Source organism: Ammospiza nelsoni, chromosome 10 (assembly GCF_027579445.1).
Source record: "Ammospiza nelsoni isolate bAmmNel1 chromosome 10, bAmmNel1.pri, whole genome shotgun sequence".
Lineage (NCBI taxonomy): Eukaryota > Metazoa > Chordata > Aves > Passeriformes > Passerellidae > Ammospiza > Ammospiza nelsoni.
Window position 1 is genome coordinate 9,862,942 of NC_080642.1, and position 13,468 is coordinate 9,876,409.

General features: G+C 57.2%; 1 protein-coding gene across 2 annotated transcripts; it reads left to right on the top strand.

Annotated features, from left to right (window-relative positions):
- The first annotated feature begins 9,774 nt into the window (after window positions 1–9,774).
- SLC51A (solute carrier family 51 member A) lies at window positions 9,775–12,585 on the top strand. 2 transcript variants are annotated; one of them, XM_059479453.1, is made up of 9 exons: window positions 9,775–10,066; window positions 10,258–10,445; window positions 10,723–10,877; window positions 10,979–11,052; window positions 11,127–11,285; window positions 11,417–11,528; window positions 11,630–11,776; window positions 11,973–12,078; window positions 12,195–12,585. In XM_059479453.1, exons 1-9 carry the CDS (start codon window positions 10,032–10,034, stop codon window positions 12,329–12,331), a joined length of 1,113 nt encoding a protein of 370 aa, XP_059335436.1. In that variant the 5' UTR covers window positions 9,775–10,031; the 3' UTR covers window positions 12,332–12,585. The 2 variants fall into 2 exon arrangements, with proteins under 2 accessions (XP_059335436.1, XP_059335437.1); XM_059479454.1 differs by having other exon boundaries at window positions 9,780–10,066; window positions 10,258–10,352.
- Window positions 12,586–13,468: the final 883 nt, after the last annotated feature.

A 13,468-nucleotide genomic window follows, 5' to 3' on the forward strand; every position in this document is an offset into this window, starting at 1 on the left:
TGCTGCCATGCAGGCTGAGGAAGGAGAGGGACTGTGATAGGCACTGGCATGTGGGAGAGGATCTGCTGCCTTTTCTTGTCCTGTAGCAAAGAGGCTGTGGAGGAGGTGAGGGAAAAGGCACTTGGGAGAATAAAAGTGCAGTGGATAAAGCTACAGCTGGCCACAGCATTGTTGTCCCTTCAAAAGAACTCTTGTCTTTGCATCCTTCCTGGGGAAGCACCTGGGGCTGGCCTGGCTCTCCAGATTTTCCACAGCTGTCCTGGACAGCAGACAGAGCACCAAGCACCTGGAGGAGAGATGTGGGGCTGAGGACAGTGTGGGCTCTTGCTCCTATAAAGATGCTGACGTGGGATATCCCATGGACCACCCTCTCAAAATCCTCTGGGATTTCTCTTTTTTTTGCCTTCCTGCAATGTGGAGGCTCATCTCCCCATCTGTCCTGTCACACAAGGAGGGATGTGGGTGCAGTGATGCTCATTACTGCTGCTCTGCTTGCCAGGGGCTGGCATGGTGGCCCAGCAGAGAGGCTTGTGCTTGTACACTGCCCCAGTGGTACTAAAACAGTCTGGCTCTTTTAACTGGGCTTCCTTGCTTGCAAAGACTGGGTTTCACTGGGATTTTAACCACCAAGTCGTGGGGAGCGCTCCCTTACCTACAGGGAGGAGGGTGGCCTGTTACCCGCTCTGTGCCTGCCCAGAGGGCACAGAGAGATGAACGACGATCAAAGAGCTTTAGCAGCTTGAGTGTTGCTCGCTGCCTGGCAGTTACCTCTGCTGGCAAGCTGCTGGCCCTCCTAAGGGCAGCTGAGGGGGAGAGCAGCAGTGCCAGGACATCCCTTGGCTGCACTGATACCGCTGCTGCCAAGAGCCCGAGCGCCCCGGCTGCAGCCAGGGCGGTGCAGCTCTGTGGGGCTCGTGTTGACCTGGAGCCCTCACCCTGCAGGGTCGGCCTGGCACAGTCCTGCCTATCTTGGCAGCTGCACCTCGGCCCTGCCGTGTGTCCCTGCTCTGATAGCAGCCCTGCCCCGGCAGCCCCTGCTTTTATCTGCAGGTCAGGGCGGCTGTGGCTGCCTCTGGGGCAGGGGGGCTGCGGGGCCGGGCCCTCCAGCAGTGTACAAACAAGCTCAGGATGTGAACACAATAGCCAAGGACTGGCCTTTGAAAAGCTGGGGGATGCAGCGTGGCCACCCTGGGGCACATCAAAGTCTGTGTCCCTGTGCACTGCTGAAAAAGCCCGTGTGTTTGATGGCTACCCATGGACCGGCCCCGGCACAAGGGACCAAGGGTTTGAGTGAGGGGAAGTGGAAATGGAAAAGAAATCAGCAGGGAGAGAGCACAGGAGCTGGGACACAGTCATATGGGTCTCTTCCTTGAAAACATAGGCCTGTCATGAATTCCCTTGGTCCACTTTGTTGTGGCTCTTGCTGATCTGGAGTGCTGTATCTGGACTGTAGCCCACAGTCCCTCTTTCTCGTTTTTCAGTGCATCTCCAGGCAGGTCACTTTTCCAAAGTGCTTCATGTGCAATTTTGTAAGCCCTTCTCCTGAATCAGCATTTGCCACAGCTCCTCAGCTGTTGGGGTTTTTCCCTTCCAGTCTTGATGGTTAGAATCCTAGAAAACCAGACATACAATGTGGTATTTTGCTCAAGAAGGCCAACAGGAAAGTTACTGTTACTGAGTAGCCTTGGGAACAGCTCTGTGCAATAGCTGGACAGAGCCATGGAAGGACATGAAGATAGGGTGGGAGTGATTTGTTTGGTATGCTGGACATGTGCCTGCCTGGGGGTCCTGCAGTGCCTGCTGTACGTCTCTGGCAGGACCTGGTCCTGCAAGAGTCCCTGGCTGCTCACTCCTGTGCTCCCAAAGGGCCTGGAAAGCCCAGGCAAGTTTTGCCTCCGATTTGCTCTGCAGCGTGTGCACACGTTGCTGCTTTTGGATAAAAGACAGCCTGAGCCTGCTCAGTGGGAACCACCCTCTATGATAAGGGCACATGTTGACTTAGAGATTAGAACTGTCCACTGCTTTGTTTTTTTATTATGTGCATTTATTGGTGTAAGAGTGGTGCAAAGGACACAGGAAAAGCACGACATGAAAAAGCCAGTACCGTGTGCAGCATTGCAGGCTCTGAGGGAGAAAAGGTGTCCCTAAGAGGGCTGGGTGATGGTTCTGCTCTTGGGGAGAGGCTGCAGCCTGCAGGTGCTGGCCCCAGGCATGTGGGAGCAGCAGGCAAAGCTGGTGCCTCCTCTGTGGATTCGTGATTGAAGGGGTCTCGTGGCCCTTCTTCTCCTGATGCCATTGTCAGGGCAATTAAACGCTCCCAGGCACGTGCCAGAGCCTTTTGCAAACTGAGAGTTGGCTTTGCCTTGTTGACCTGCTGGGAATACTTTGTTTTATGGTGGAATAATCTTTCATAGCAATATCTGAAAGCAGAGAGGGGGCTTTAATTGGGGTGGGATTAGCACAATTGGGCTGGACAGGGGGAGCAGGAGCTTTCTCACTACCTGCTAATTGCCTCCTCTCTGCATTGGTGGCAGCTGCAACAGGCATCCTTTGGGGTGCAGACATGGCAGGGCTGGGCTCTTGCTCGGTGGGAAAAAAAATCAGTTTGTATTTTTGTCTTGATGTGGCTTGAGAGTCAAAGTCTCTCCTGCAGCTAGAAAAACTCTTAGGTCAAACTAATGGAAACAACTTCCCCTGCCTTCTTCCCCACTCCTCCAGTGAATAGTGGGCTGTGTTTGGTTTTAGCTCCTGACTTTTAGTCATCTGTGGTTTGTAAAGGCATGGTCAGCAGGGTCTGTTTCTAACACCAGCCTCTCCTTTAGCTCCGCTTGGCTCAGTATGTCCATGAGAACTGCCCTGGAGGCTGCTGAGCTCCCTGTGCCAGTGCAGGCTCCCTCCTCAGCCTCATGCCATCACAGAGTTTGCTCACTGCCATTACCCCTCCCTGGAGAAAGCACCTTTCTTTGCCTGTGCTCATCCTGGTGGCTTTCATGGCAGATGTGAATTTGGAGGTTTTATTTATTACTCAGTGATGCAAACATGGCAAAGGGGCCCAGGGTGATGTGCACCTCTCCTAGTGCTGCTCCAGCCCTCCCTTCTCTTCCTCATCATTGGAGACTGGGGCTGAAAGGCCTTGTCCCTGTGCTTTATCCCACAGCAGGGACTTGGGGAAGAAGTGACACCCAGGAGAGAGGCTTGTCCAGGGCTGAGTGTTGCTTGGCTGTCAGCAAGAATTGGTGATGCTGGGCCCCCACCACCTCTGCTTCAGTTCCCTGTGCCCCACAGGGTGCTGTGCTCACAGGTGTGGATACCAGCCAGGTGGACAAACCCATGTCCTACACATGTACATCACAAGTTGAGGCACACACACATGTGCATGCACATGTACACCCCTACCCACACATGTCCCCAACATGAGTGTGCCCACACCTCTCCAGGCATGTCCATCCCCTCCCATCCCTCTGCCCCCTTGCCTGCCAAAGCAGAAGGGAGCAGGCAGCAGGGGGCAGGGCTTGCCCAGCACCTTGGTGTGGATGTGGCACTGGTAGAGGTGACAGGAAAGGAGGGGAAGGTGGTTTTCTTTTTTCCTATTGAGCTGTACTCGGGATGCTTTCCCACCTGCATTGGGAGGCAGAATCACTCAGGGACAGCTAATAAGTCCCACCAAGGGCTGAAGGCTTTCCCCAAGCAGGTGGGACTACTCCCTATGCCTGACTCAGGTGTTTGTGGGTGACCCCATGGGGTGGCCGAGGCTGGTGGGTGAGTGTCACAGAGCTGGGAAGGCTCAGGGTCATCAGGGGAGCAGCACCTCCCTTCCACAAACACAGTGTCTCTACTGTCCATCTGACTTTTTAAAACAGCATTTTCCCCTGTGAGCTTCTTGCAAGACAGACGAGTATGAAAATAAAGCTCCTGACCAAAGAAAACGCTCACAGCCCACTCAGAGGGTGTGTTAAGCTCGTCATTCACCAAAAGCAAACATCAGGAGTGACGTGGTTACTTTAGGTAGCTGTAGCAGAAAAAGGCCCCTCTGTTTTTCAAACAAGGTGCCTTTTCATTCAGAGGTTGGGGGCGGCTCTAAGAAGCCAGTGGCATGTCACTGGGACACCCACTGGAAATGCAGATGTTACCTTGCGGCTTGGATCAGGCAGGAAGCAGCTCCCAGTGCTGACTGTGGTATTTCCGCAGGGTCCCCAGCCAGGCTGGGAGCGCTGGCTGTTTGTTCATCCACTTTGAAGGACACAAAGCCCTCATCACGCTGAGCCCCACAGCTTGGTCACTTCCCTCCTGGCCCAGGGCAGCGCCATCGGACATGGAACTGCTGGGAGGAAAAGCAAACAGAAAGGGGGCCAGAAGGGCTGGACAGAAGACGGGGGTGTTATCAGGTGCCCCATCTGTGAGGCTCTGTTGAAACGGGAGAGGAAGGCTGGGGCCATCAAAGCTACTCTGATGGCCTCGATCCAGATCATAGAAAGGTTTCATCCAGCTTTGGTTGGACTTCTTTCTTCTCATGGGCTCCTCTTCCTTCCAAACCAGGGACAGGCCCCACCATCCTCTTCCTCTTCTCTGTTTGGAGGATGACCTGTGGAATGTTGGCCATTGCAAAGGGCAGCCCCCTGACCTGGGGAGCCCCTTTGGTCATCTGTGGGGTCCCTTGGGTGGGCCAGTACCCCAGGAATGTTTGGAATCATGATTGAGGCTATGGCATGGGCGATAAGCCAGCCTGTGGGGAAGAGTTCCCCACTTGGGGCCACACCCATCTCAGCTGATTGCAGTTTATGTGCACTGTACAAGATCCTAGATAGAATAGAAGGTCACACACACATTTATGGGTGTGTGTGTGTACATTGTGTGTGGCTTTTCTGTGAACACATGCACACGGTCAAATGATCTCAGCAGTTTGGGAAGAGGTGTCTTGCTGACCTGAGCTGCAGCTGGGCTGCTGAGGGTTCCCAAGGCAGTTCCCTGTGGGGTGACCCCTTTATGTGCTCTGGGACAGACACGGTGACATCCTGGTTGTGCCAATGTCTCACTTCTCTTCCCAGCCGGGCAGCATGGGAGCCTAGTCAGGCTGGCAGCGTCTGTGGTGGCACCCAGACCTGTATGGGAAGGGACAGGAGGGTCCCTTGAGGGTTTCACCAGGGCTGTGCACAGGAGCTGGTCCCCCAGCTGTGGCAGAGCAGTGTTTCTGAGGGCTGGAGCATGGGGAGATTTTGCCCACACATCCTCTGCAGCACTTCTGTTTCCCAAGAAGGTTAGACATCCGGGACTGGCTTTTTGGTGAAACAGTGAGCTGTTCTGGTTAGCAAAACCCAGCTCTGCCCTGTGCCCCCCTGTGTGCTGCCCTCTGCCACTCTCAAGCCACCATTGCTGCCCCACGGCCACCTCCTGGGAGTGTCCCATCATCCATGGCCAGGCAGGAGATGTGGGGGCTGTGGTCTCTGACAGGAATGATTCTGATTGCCTTGTGCTGGGAAAAGGGGATTTTCCCTGCCTAGAAAGGGAAGCTGCAGCTGGAAGGACTCCCACCCCAAACCTCTCCAAGGCCAGCATCTTTCCTGGTGACCTTGAGGCAGAGACTGAAGGCAGCCAGCTGGCTTCCATGACAGTATCCCCCTCTTCTAAAATGCCAGCTTGGTCTCTAAATAACACCTGGCATGGATCTGTCCCCAGGCACCAGAGCAATGAGAGACAGAGCCCTCTATACTCTCATGCTGCAGGACTCATTTTACAGCTGGGGAAACTGAGGTACAGTGTGGTCCCTGACTCTGCCTTGCAGCAAACTCGTGGTGCAGCCCTGTGGGTTTGCAGGGCATTGGGAAGTGTTTTCCAGTGGCAGAGGGCCGGTCCCCACTGGAAAGGGGAGGATTTGTGGAGGGCTGTTGCCCTGCCAGGGGGTTCACACTTTCTCCCAGCCCAGCTGTGCTGTCAGGGCAGCCCAGGAACCTTCACCTGCCCGGAGGAGGGATCCAGAGGGGTCCAGTGTCTCACACCCCTGCAGCAGCCCCCCTGCCCCCATCCCCCAGTGCCCCTCCTGGCCATATCTCCCAGGAATGGTGGAGCTGCCTCCTGGGGCAATCAGTGGAGAACACATGGGCCTTATCTACAGGCCAGCTGTGGGAAGGGCTCCCTGCCATCCCTATCAGTGGGACAGCTCCAGACCTGGGGCAGAGGGGAGCCAGCCCCACTCCTGCTGTGCTGGGGCCAGGGCTGGGGGCATTGTCACTGCCCACACTGACCATTGCAGGGGATGCTCAGAGTCCTGGGACCCCTCTCCAGCCTGGTGGCCACTGTTGCTGTGACACTGACAGATTTGCAGGGGTCCGGCCAAGGCCATTGAGCTGGACAGTTGTGGATTGTGTTGGAATGTTGGAAGGCAGATGGTGGCAGCAGTCTTGTTATTGCCAGCAAAATCCACATCCCTCATCCACTTCCACCAAACTCTCAGCAGCAATTTCCTCACCGGGGAGATGCTTGCAGGGCTGAGGGGGGCTCAAAAGGACCAGCACCATGGAAAAGGCTTTCCTGCCCTTTCACAAATCTGATAGACCTTTATGTTTTATTTATTTCTGTGGTTGTGCCACCCTCCTGTTCCCAGTGGCTCAGCAGAGTGCTGCTGGAAAATTGCTGGGGTGGGGATGCTGACTCTCTGCTTAACCCCAGAAGTGTGGGAAACAGGGTCATCTCTGGCCATGCAAAGCATGGGCATCCCTTTGAGGAGGTGCTTGTGGAGTGTGGTTTTCCCCAGAGGTGGGTGCCAGCCATCCCCCCACACTGTGAGGTGCCAATGCTCTCAGGGGGCTGGTCCTGCCTGGCACAGGGACTGGGGCACAGCATGGAAGGTCCCTTGGGAGAGGGAGCATCCTGGCTGCTCTGTGCCACTGAGCAGGGTCTGTCCCTCTGTGTCCTGTGACAGCAGTGACCATGGACCACCAAAAGCTCAGGGTGCAGATCTTTATTGTCCACTTGTCTGGCTGTGCTAGAGCTGGGCATGCGTTTCTCACTCCCCAGCATCCCAATCATCCACCGTGGCCTCAGGCTCTGGGTGGGAGAGGACAGTATGAGCAGGAATGTGTTTTGGTCTCCTACCAGCTCCTACCAAGGATATAAATGAGTTTTCTTCCCTGCCATGTCTGCTGAGATGGTCAGCCTGGGAGCCTGTGCCACCAAGGTCAGCCCCTCTGGCCATAACCACAGGGAATTAGAGATGGCTGGAAAACTGTCTAAACCCCATACAAATATTTGCATTTTAAGGGCTTTTCCAAGTATTTTGGGGAGTGCTGACATAGCAGCAGTGTGGGAGAGCTGGCATACTGGGAGGGTCTGCTTGGCTTTTTTTTTGAGGGGAGAGGAGAAGCAGGATTCCCATGGTCAAAGAGTTTTGTTTAAAATAAGCAAAAAAAAAAAAAAAAAAAAAAAAAAAAAAAAAAAAAAAAAAGCTAAATGAGCAAATGGGGAGAATTTCCAGCACTGCTGCAGGTTTCTCTGCCAGCTCCTTGAGGCTAAACAGCCACCCTGATGCTGAGTGGACCACAAACCTTCAAACCACCCCTTGCCCTGGGTTGGTGGGTGTATGGTTCTCATCTCTGTGTTCTTTTTTCCTTCTCTGCTGAAAGCGGTTTTGGCAGGAAAGGGAGTCCCTGTGGCTGCTCTGCCCTGGAGCATCCTGAAGGTCTGGGGCTGAGGTAGAACTGGTGGGAGCCTGACCCATGTGTTGCCCCCCATGCCCATGCCAGGGGATGCTTTTGGCTATGGTAGCAGCCTGTGTGGAGAATCCTGACTGGGGAACAAGGGTGGCCATGGGTCCTGGTGGCTTCAGGATCATACATCCCAGGCACAGACAGGGGCTGGAATAAGGGAGCAGTTGGAGGGACTCTGGGCTCTCCCATCCCACTGCATTCCCCCTCTCCACACCCATTTCTGCCAGCTCCTGGGGCAGGTTGAAGCAAGCAGGGAGCTGGCACGTCCTGTCCTGCTGGTGCAGGGGCGGCTCAGCACCTTGGGCTGCAGGGTGAGAGCCCTCCATGTGCCCCGGGGACAGCTCTGGGGTGGTGGCACCCAGACCCCCAATGACTGTCCACAGCAGGACAGTGTGTGGGTGTGTCCTGGCCCCATGCAGGTGTCTTGGGCATGGTAATGGGGCTGGGGGTCAGTGCAGGTGGGTCAATGCTGTGGGTGTCACTGCTGGGGATGCAGAGGGGAGTGTGTGCAGCAATGGAGCCCTCCTTGCACACTCATGCCGAGCATCAAGGTGTGGGGCTGCCCTCTGCCCTGGGCTTGGGGCCCAGCTGTGTTCTGCATCCCCTCACGGGTTGGCAGGTTGCTCCATGCCCCACAGCTGTACTGGCACCTCGGGGTGTGCTGTGCTTGGGGAACGCAGGGGACCAGGGCTCAGTCAGGCTCAGGTACCACCTGAGAAGCCAGAAGCATCATCATGGTGCTACAGCAGTGAGTCAGGGACAGCCAGACACAGGTGTGGTGGGCAAGGGGACTGGCATGTGCCCCTGTGCAGCGGGCACCCGTGGGTGGTGCTGGCCCTGGGCTATGCCAGGCAGGGGAAGAGGCTCCTGCACGTGTCTGGGCAGTGCAGCACGTGTGGCTGCCTGCTGGGGCTGGGCTCTGCTTCCCTGGGGCCAGGGATACGTGCAGATCATCCCAGTGCTGATGGACCCCGGGGGATGAGCACCAGGTGGATGAGCAGGACAGCAGGACTGCCCTGACAGCCTGCAGGGACTGTCACATAAGGGCCAGCACAGCAGATGTCACAGGAGCTGATGTGTTTCTTCAGCCATAGGCAATGCTGGTGATACAGGGGGGCTGGGTGGGGGCCCCCATTGGTGCCATGCACACTGTGGGGCCAGGAGCAGCCATGGTGAGGGGTCTGCTGGTGCAAGGTGTGGGTAATTGTGTGTGTGAATGTGAGTGCAGAGGGCTGGGTGTGCATCACCAGTGTGTCAGGTTAGGTTACTGCATATAGGGCAGGAAAGAGTATGTACAGTGTGTAGGGACAGGGATACGGGGCTTGGTTAATGGGGCTGGGAGGAGGGGCGGGCCAGGTGTGCACAGAGTCCCCACAGGACTCCCTCCTCCTTCATCCCACTCCCTCCCACTGAAGCATCCACATCCACTCCCTCCTCCCGGCCCCTCCCCACCATCCCATTCCCATGACAACAGCAGCATCCTGCTCCTATAGCAAGGTGCACCCATCTGGGGCCCTGGTGCCACTCTGGCGGCAGCAGAAGCCCCCTGCCAGAGGGGCAAAGGGTGGCGGTTCCAAGGGAACCCAGTGTAAACCAGAATCATTTTCCTTGGTGCATTGGGAGAACGCCTGGAGCTGTGGACACCCCTGGAGCCCATGATGATTCTGGGATCCATCTAAAACCAGGGAACGCTGCTCCCCTGCCTGAGCCCCCAGCTCCCACTCAGATTGTCCCCTCCAGCCCCATGGTCCCCTCCCCAGGCCGGGGCTCTGAGCGCTGGCCAGCCCTGCCCTCTAGTGCCCCTGAGCTGCTCCGTGCTGCCTGGAGCTGGGACCCCCGGAGCCCTCGCAGGGCCCACGGAGCAGAGCAGGGGCTGGCACCGCCCCCCACCCCGACACTGCTGCTGAGGGGACATGAGGACACCCATGAGGGGACATGAGCCCACGTCCCGGAGCCTCCAGAGCACCACCAGCTCATGTCCGCGCTGCCGAGGGCGCAGCGGTGTCACCCCAGCACATGTGCCCTGCGCCCCGGGCCTTGGCACACGCGGGCGTGCCCGCTCGGGTGACAATTGCCTTCGCGGGTCGATAACCTGGTGGCCAAAGCACTCGGAGGGCCGGGATGGCGAGAGGCCACGCCAATGGGTGCCCGCGGCTGCGGGAGAGGGAGGGAGGCTCTGCAGGCTCTGGTTGAACTGGAGGGAGGCGCGGCATCGTCCCGCGGTCCCTGCCCCGGGGACTCTGACCCCGTGGGCCGGCCGGGGCAGCCGAGGCAGGCGGTGCCGAGCAGCCCCACAGGCACCGGGACGGAGACAGCGAGGAGCCGAACAGGATGGAGCCCACTTGGGAGCTGGCAGATGACCCCAGGTGAGTGCTGGAGACTCCCGTGCCGCTTTGCAGCCGGGCAAATCCAACTTTTTGGATCGGAACTTTGGATGATTCCTCTGTAAAGGAAGGGAGGCCTTGGTGGTGAGGCAAACCAGCCAGGGGACTGCTCGGACCCTGCGGGGCCGGGTGTCCCCGTGTCCCTGTGCAGCACTCCCGGTTCTACTCCGCAGGTTCTCCCGCCCTTTGGTGGAGATGCTGATCAGGAACTTCAGCGTGCCGGCCGCCTGCTTCTCCCTGCCGCCCACCTCCCAGCATCTGCTGCACCGTACGTGGGGGGACAGGGTGGGCAGGACCTCCTGTTGTCGCTGGCGGGAGCAGGACAGGGATAAAGGTGGTAGGGTGGCCGAGGCAAGAGCAGGTATGGAGCAGCCTCAGAAGTCAGAAACTGGTGCCAGGGTCTTAGCCTCCCATCCCATAGTCCTGCCTGTAGAGATGGAGACAGCCCAGGAAGGGCCAGCACAGGGGCAGGTGTCATGGGACAGGGAACAGTGGCACAGAAGGGCCAGCTCCGGCATAGACAGGCATGTCCAGGGCATGGCACAGAGCTTCCTAAACCTGGGCAGTGGTGGGTCGAGGGGCAGCTCCCCAGGGGGGACTGGACAGGATGAAAACAGCTTCTCACCCCTCCCTGGCAGAGCTGGACATGGCCCAGCTCATCATCCTGGGCCTCTGCACCATCATGACGCTGCTGTCGGTTGTGATCTATGTGGAAGAGGTTTCGTACCTCTTCCGCAAGATCCGCTGCCCTATCAAGATGAAGACCCTCTGCTGGAGCAGCTCAGCCCCTACGGTGAGCTGGGCTCTGGGGGTGCTGGGGGGCCAGGGCCACCCAAGGGGTGCCAGCCCGCAGGAGGGGGGAGTGCCAGTGTGCCAAGCTCACATGTCCCCCAGGTTGTGTCAGTGATCAGCTGCTTTGGCCTGTGGTTCCCGCGCTCCATGATGGTGGTGGAGATGGCAACCACGGCGTGAGTATCACCCACCCTGGGACAGGGCACCACAGAGCCCACAGCGCTTGACCTGCCTTCCTCCTCCTCCCCAGGTATTTTGCTGTCTGCTTCTACCTGCTGATGATGGTCATGGTGGAGGGCTTTGGGGGGAAGGAAGCACTGCTCAGCACCCTGAAGGATGTGCCCATGGTGGTCAGCACCGGGCCCTGCTGCTGCTGCTGTCCCTGCCTGCCCAAAATCACCATGAGCAGGTGAGGGGGAGCTGGGATAAACCTCTGCCCCTGGAGAGCTTTCACCCCATGCTTCTGCTGGGCTGGAAGAGAATTCCCTGGGCAGAGACCTGGGGACTTTAGAGTGCTACCTGTCTCTCTCACCATGCCAGGAAAAAGCTTAAATTGATGATCCTGGGGACTTTCCAGTACGCGTTCTTCAAGGCAGTCGCTGTCTTCCTGGGGCTGGTCCTGGCCACCGATGGGAATTACAACCCTGCTGACGTGAGTGCCAAAGCACAGGGATGGGCAGGTTGATGACCTAGACAGGAAGCCTCCACCTGAACTTTGTCAGCCCAGTAATGTTTTCTGTGTGTCCCCCTCAGATTTCAGGGGAGAGCGTGGCCCTCTGGATCAACACCTTGATTGGTGCCTCCGCCCTCTTTGGGCTGTGGGGCCTGGGCATCCTCTTCCGGCAGGCCCGGCTGCACCTGGCGGAGCAGAACATGCAGGCCAAGTTCACCTGCTTCCAGGTGAGCCCCTGTCCTGCCCAGCTCCCTCCTAGGTGAGGGGTTCTGCAGCATTGATGGGGTGAGGCAGCATGAGGGAAGATGGTGGGGCAGGAGCCACTGCTGGGTGAGAGCCCCGTTGGCTGCAGGATGGGGGGAAGGTGAAGGCTGAGAGCTGGGCAGCAGCACAGCCCTCACAGCAGGGTGTTGGTGGTTGCAGATCCTGCTCCTCCTGACGGCGCTCCAGCCTGCCATCTTCAGCATCCTGGCCAACAACGGCAGCATTGCCTGCTCGCCGCCCTTCTCCTCCAAGGCCAGGTCCCAGCGTAAGTAGGGAGATGAGAGAGCAGCACTCCCAGCCAGGCCCCTCCATCATGGAGATGGCATGGTGGGTGGGCATGGTGGCTGAGAGCAACTTCAAATGGCCCCTCTCCTGTTCCAGAGATGAACGTGCAGCTGCTGATCCCACAGACCTTCATCCTGGCGGTGCTGACACGGATGTACTACCGCAAGCAGGACGACAAACCGGGCTACCAGCCCGTGAGCTTCGCACCCGCAGGCTCCAACGCCAAGGCGTGAGCAGGAGGGACAAACTGGAGTGCCAAGGGCAGAGTGGGGTGAGGGGTTGGTCTGCCCTGCACAACCTTCTCCTCCTCCACTGGCCATGGGGAGCTGCTGGCAGCAGCAGAGGCAGGAGGGGAAAGAGCATCTTGGGACAGAATGAAAGGTCTGAAACCTGAAAGCCATAAGCCAAGGGGGTCCATGGAGCCACCTCCAGCCCAGGGGCTCTTGTCTAGCACTGAGTAAAGATAAATATTTACAAGAGTCTCGCATTGGTGACTGGCTTCATATTATCTCTGCCTAGGCTGGGTGGGAGATGACTCCATGCAGGGGGAGGACGATGGAGCCCAGACTAACACAGCCATGGCGTGGGACTGTCATGGGATGCCCAACATCCAGCTGTGACACTGAGCTCTGGGTGCTGCTGGCTGGGGTCCCAGAGGCAAGGCAAGCCCAGGACAATGGTGATTTCTACCAGGATATCAGGATGGATCTGGCCCGTCCCTGGGGCCTGCCCTCTGTGGGACTGGCTGCTCCTGAAAGCACACAGGGAGCATCCACACCTGCCAGTTAGGTGCCAGGTAAAGGAAGGAGCCTTGAAGCACCTTTGTAACACTGGGAATTAGTCAATGCTGCCTTAACCAGCCTCAGTCCAGTACCAGTATCTGCTCTAGACACGGGGATGGACATCAGGAGCAGTAACAATTTGCAGAAACCACTGGGTAATCTTTTGACCCCAAGTGTTCATTACAGACACCAGAAGCACAACTTAGCCCATGGTTTCAAATGAGCAGATCACATGTTAAAAAAAGTTGCAGCATTCTCCAATGCTCTTGCTTCTACCACCATCCCTGGTCCTTCTCAATTCTGTCTGTTGCTGTTGTGCTTTGCCATCAGAAAATCCTTTCCCGGGGCTCACACCCCAGATCTACAGAGGAAGTGAAATGGGGCTGTTTCACATGAATAGATGCCTCTAGATTTGGCAGCATCAAACTCCACAGGGCTCTTCACTGCATGCTAGTAAACTTTTGTTTTTCCACTGCACTTTTTGCTTCATGTCTCTTCTGGATGCTTCTTTTGAAGAGGAAGGGATGGCTTAGAGTTGTGCAGAACAGCCCTGAAGCAGCAGCACTGGGTGTATATGTGGGAATGAGA

What these genes read in the sequence shown, in the direction of transcription:
- SLC51A (XM_059479453.1), top strand. Translation starts at nt 10,032, where the DNA reads ATGGAGCCCACTTGGGAGCTGGCAGATGACCCCAG. An exon ending in GAGCTGGCAGATGACCCCAG is followed by an intron (nt 10,067 to 10,257) that starts GTGAGTGCTGGA and finishes TCTACTCCGCAG; the next exon opens with GTTCTCCCGCCCTTTGGTGG. An exon ending in CTCCAAGGCCAGGTCCCAGC is followed by an intron (nt 12,079 to 12,194) that starts GTAAGTAGGGAG and finishes CTCCTGTTCCAG; the next exon opens with AGATGAACGTGCAGCTGCTG.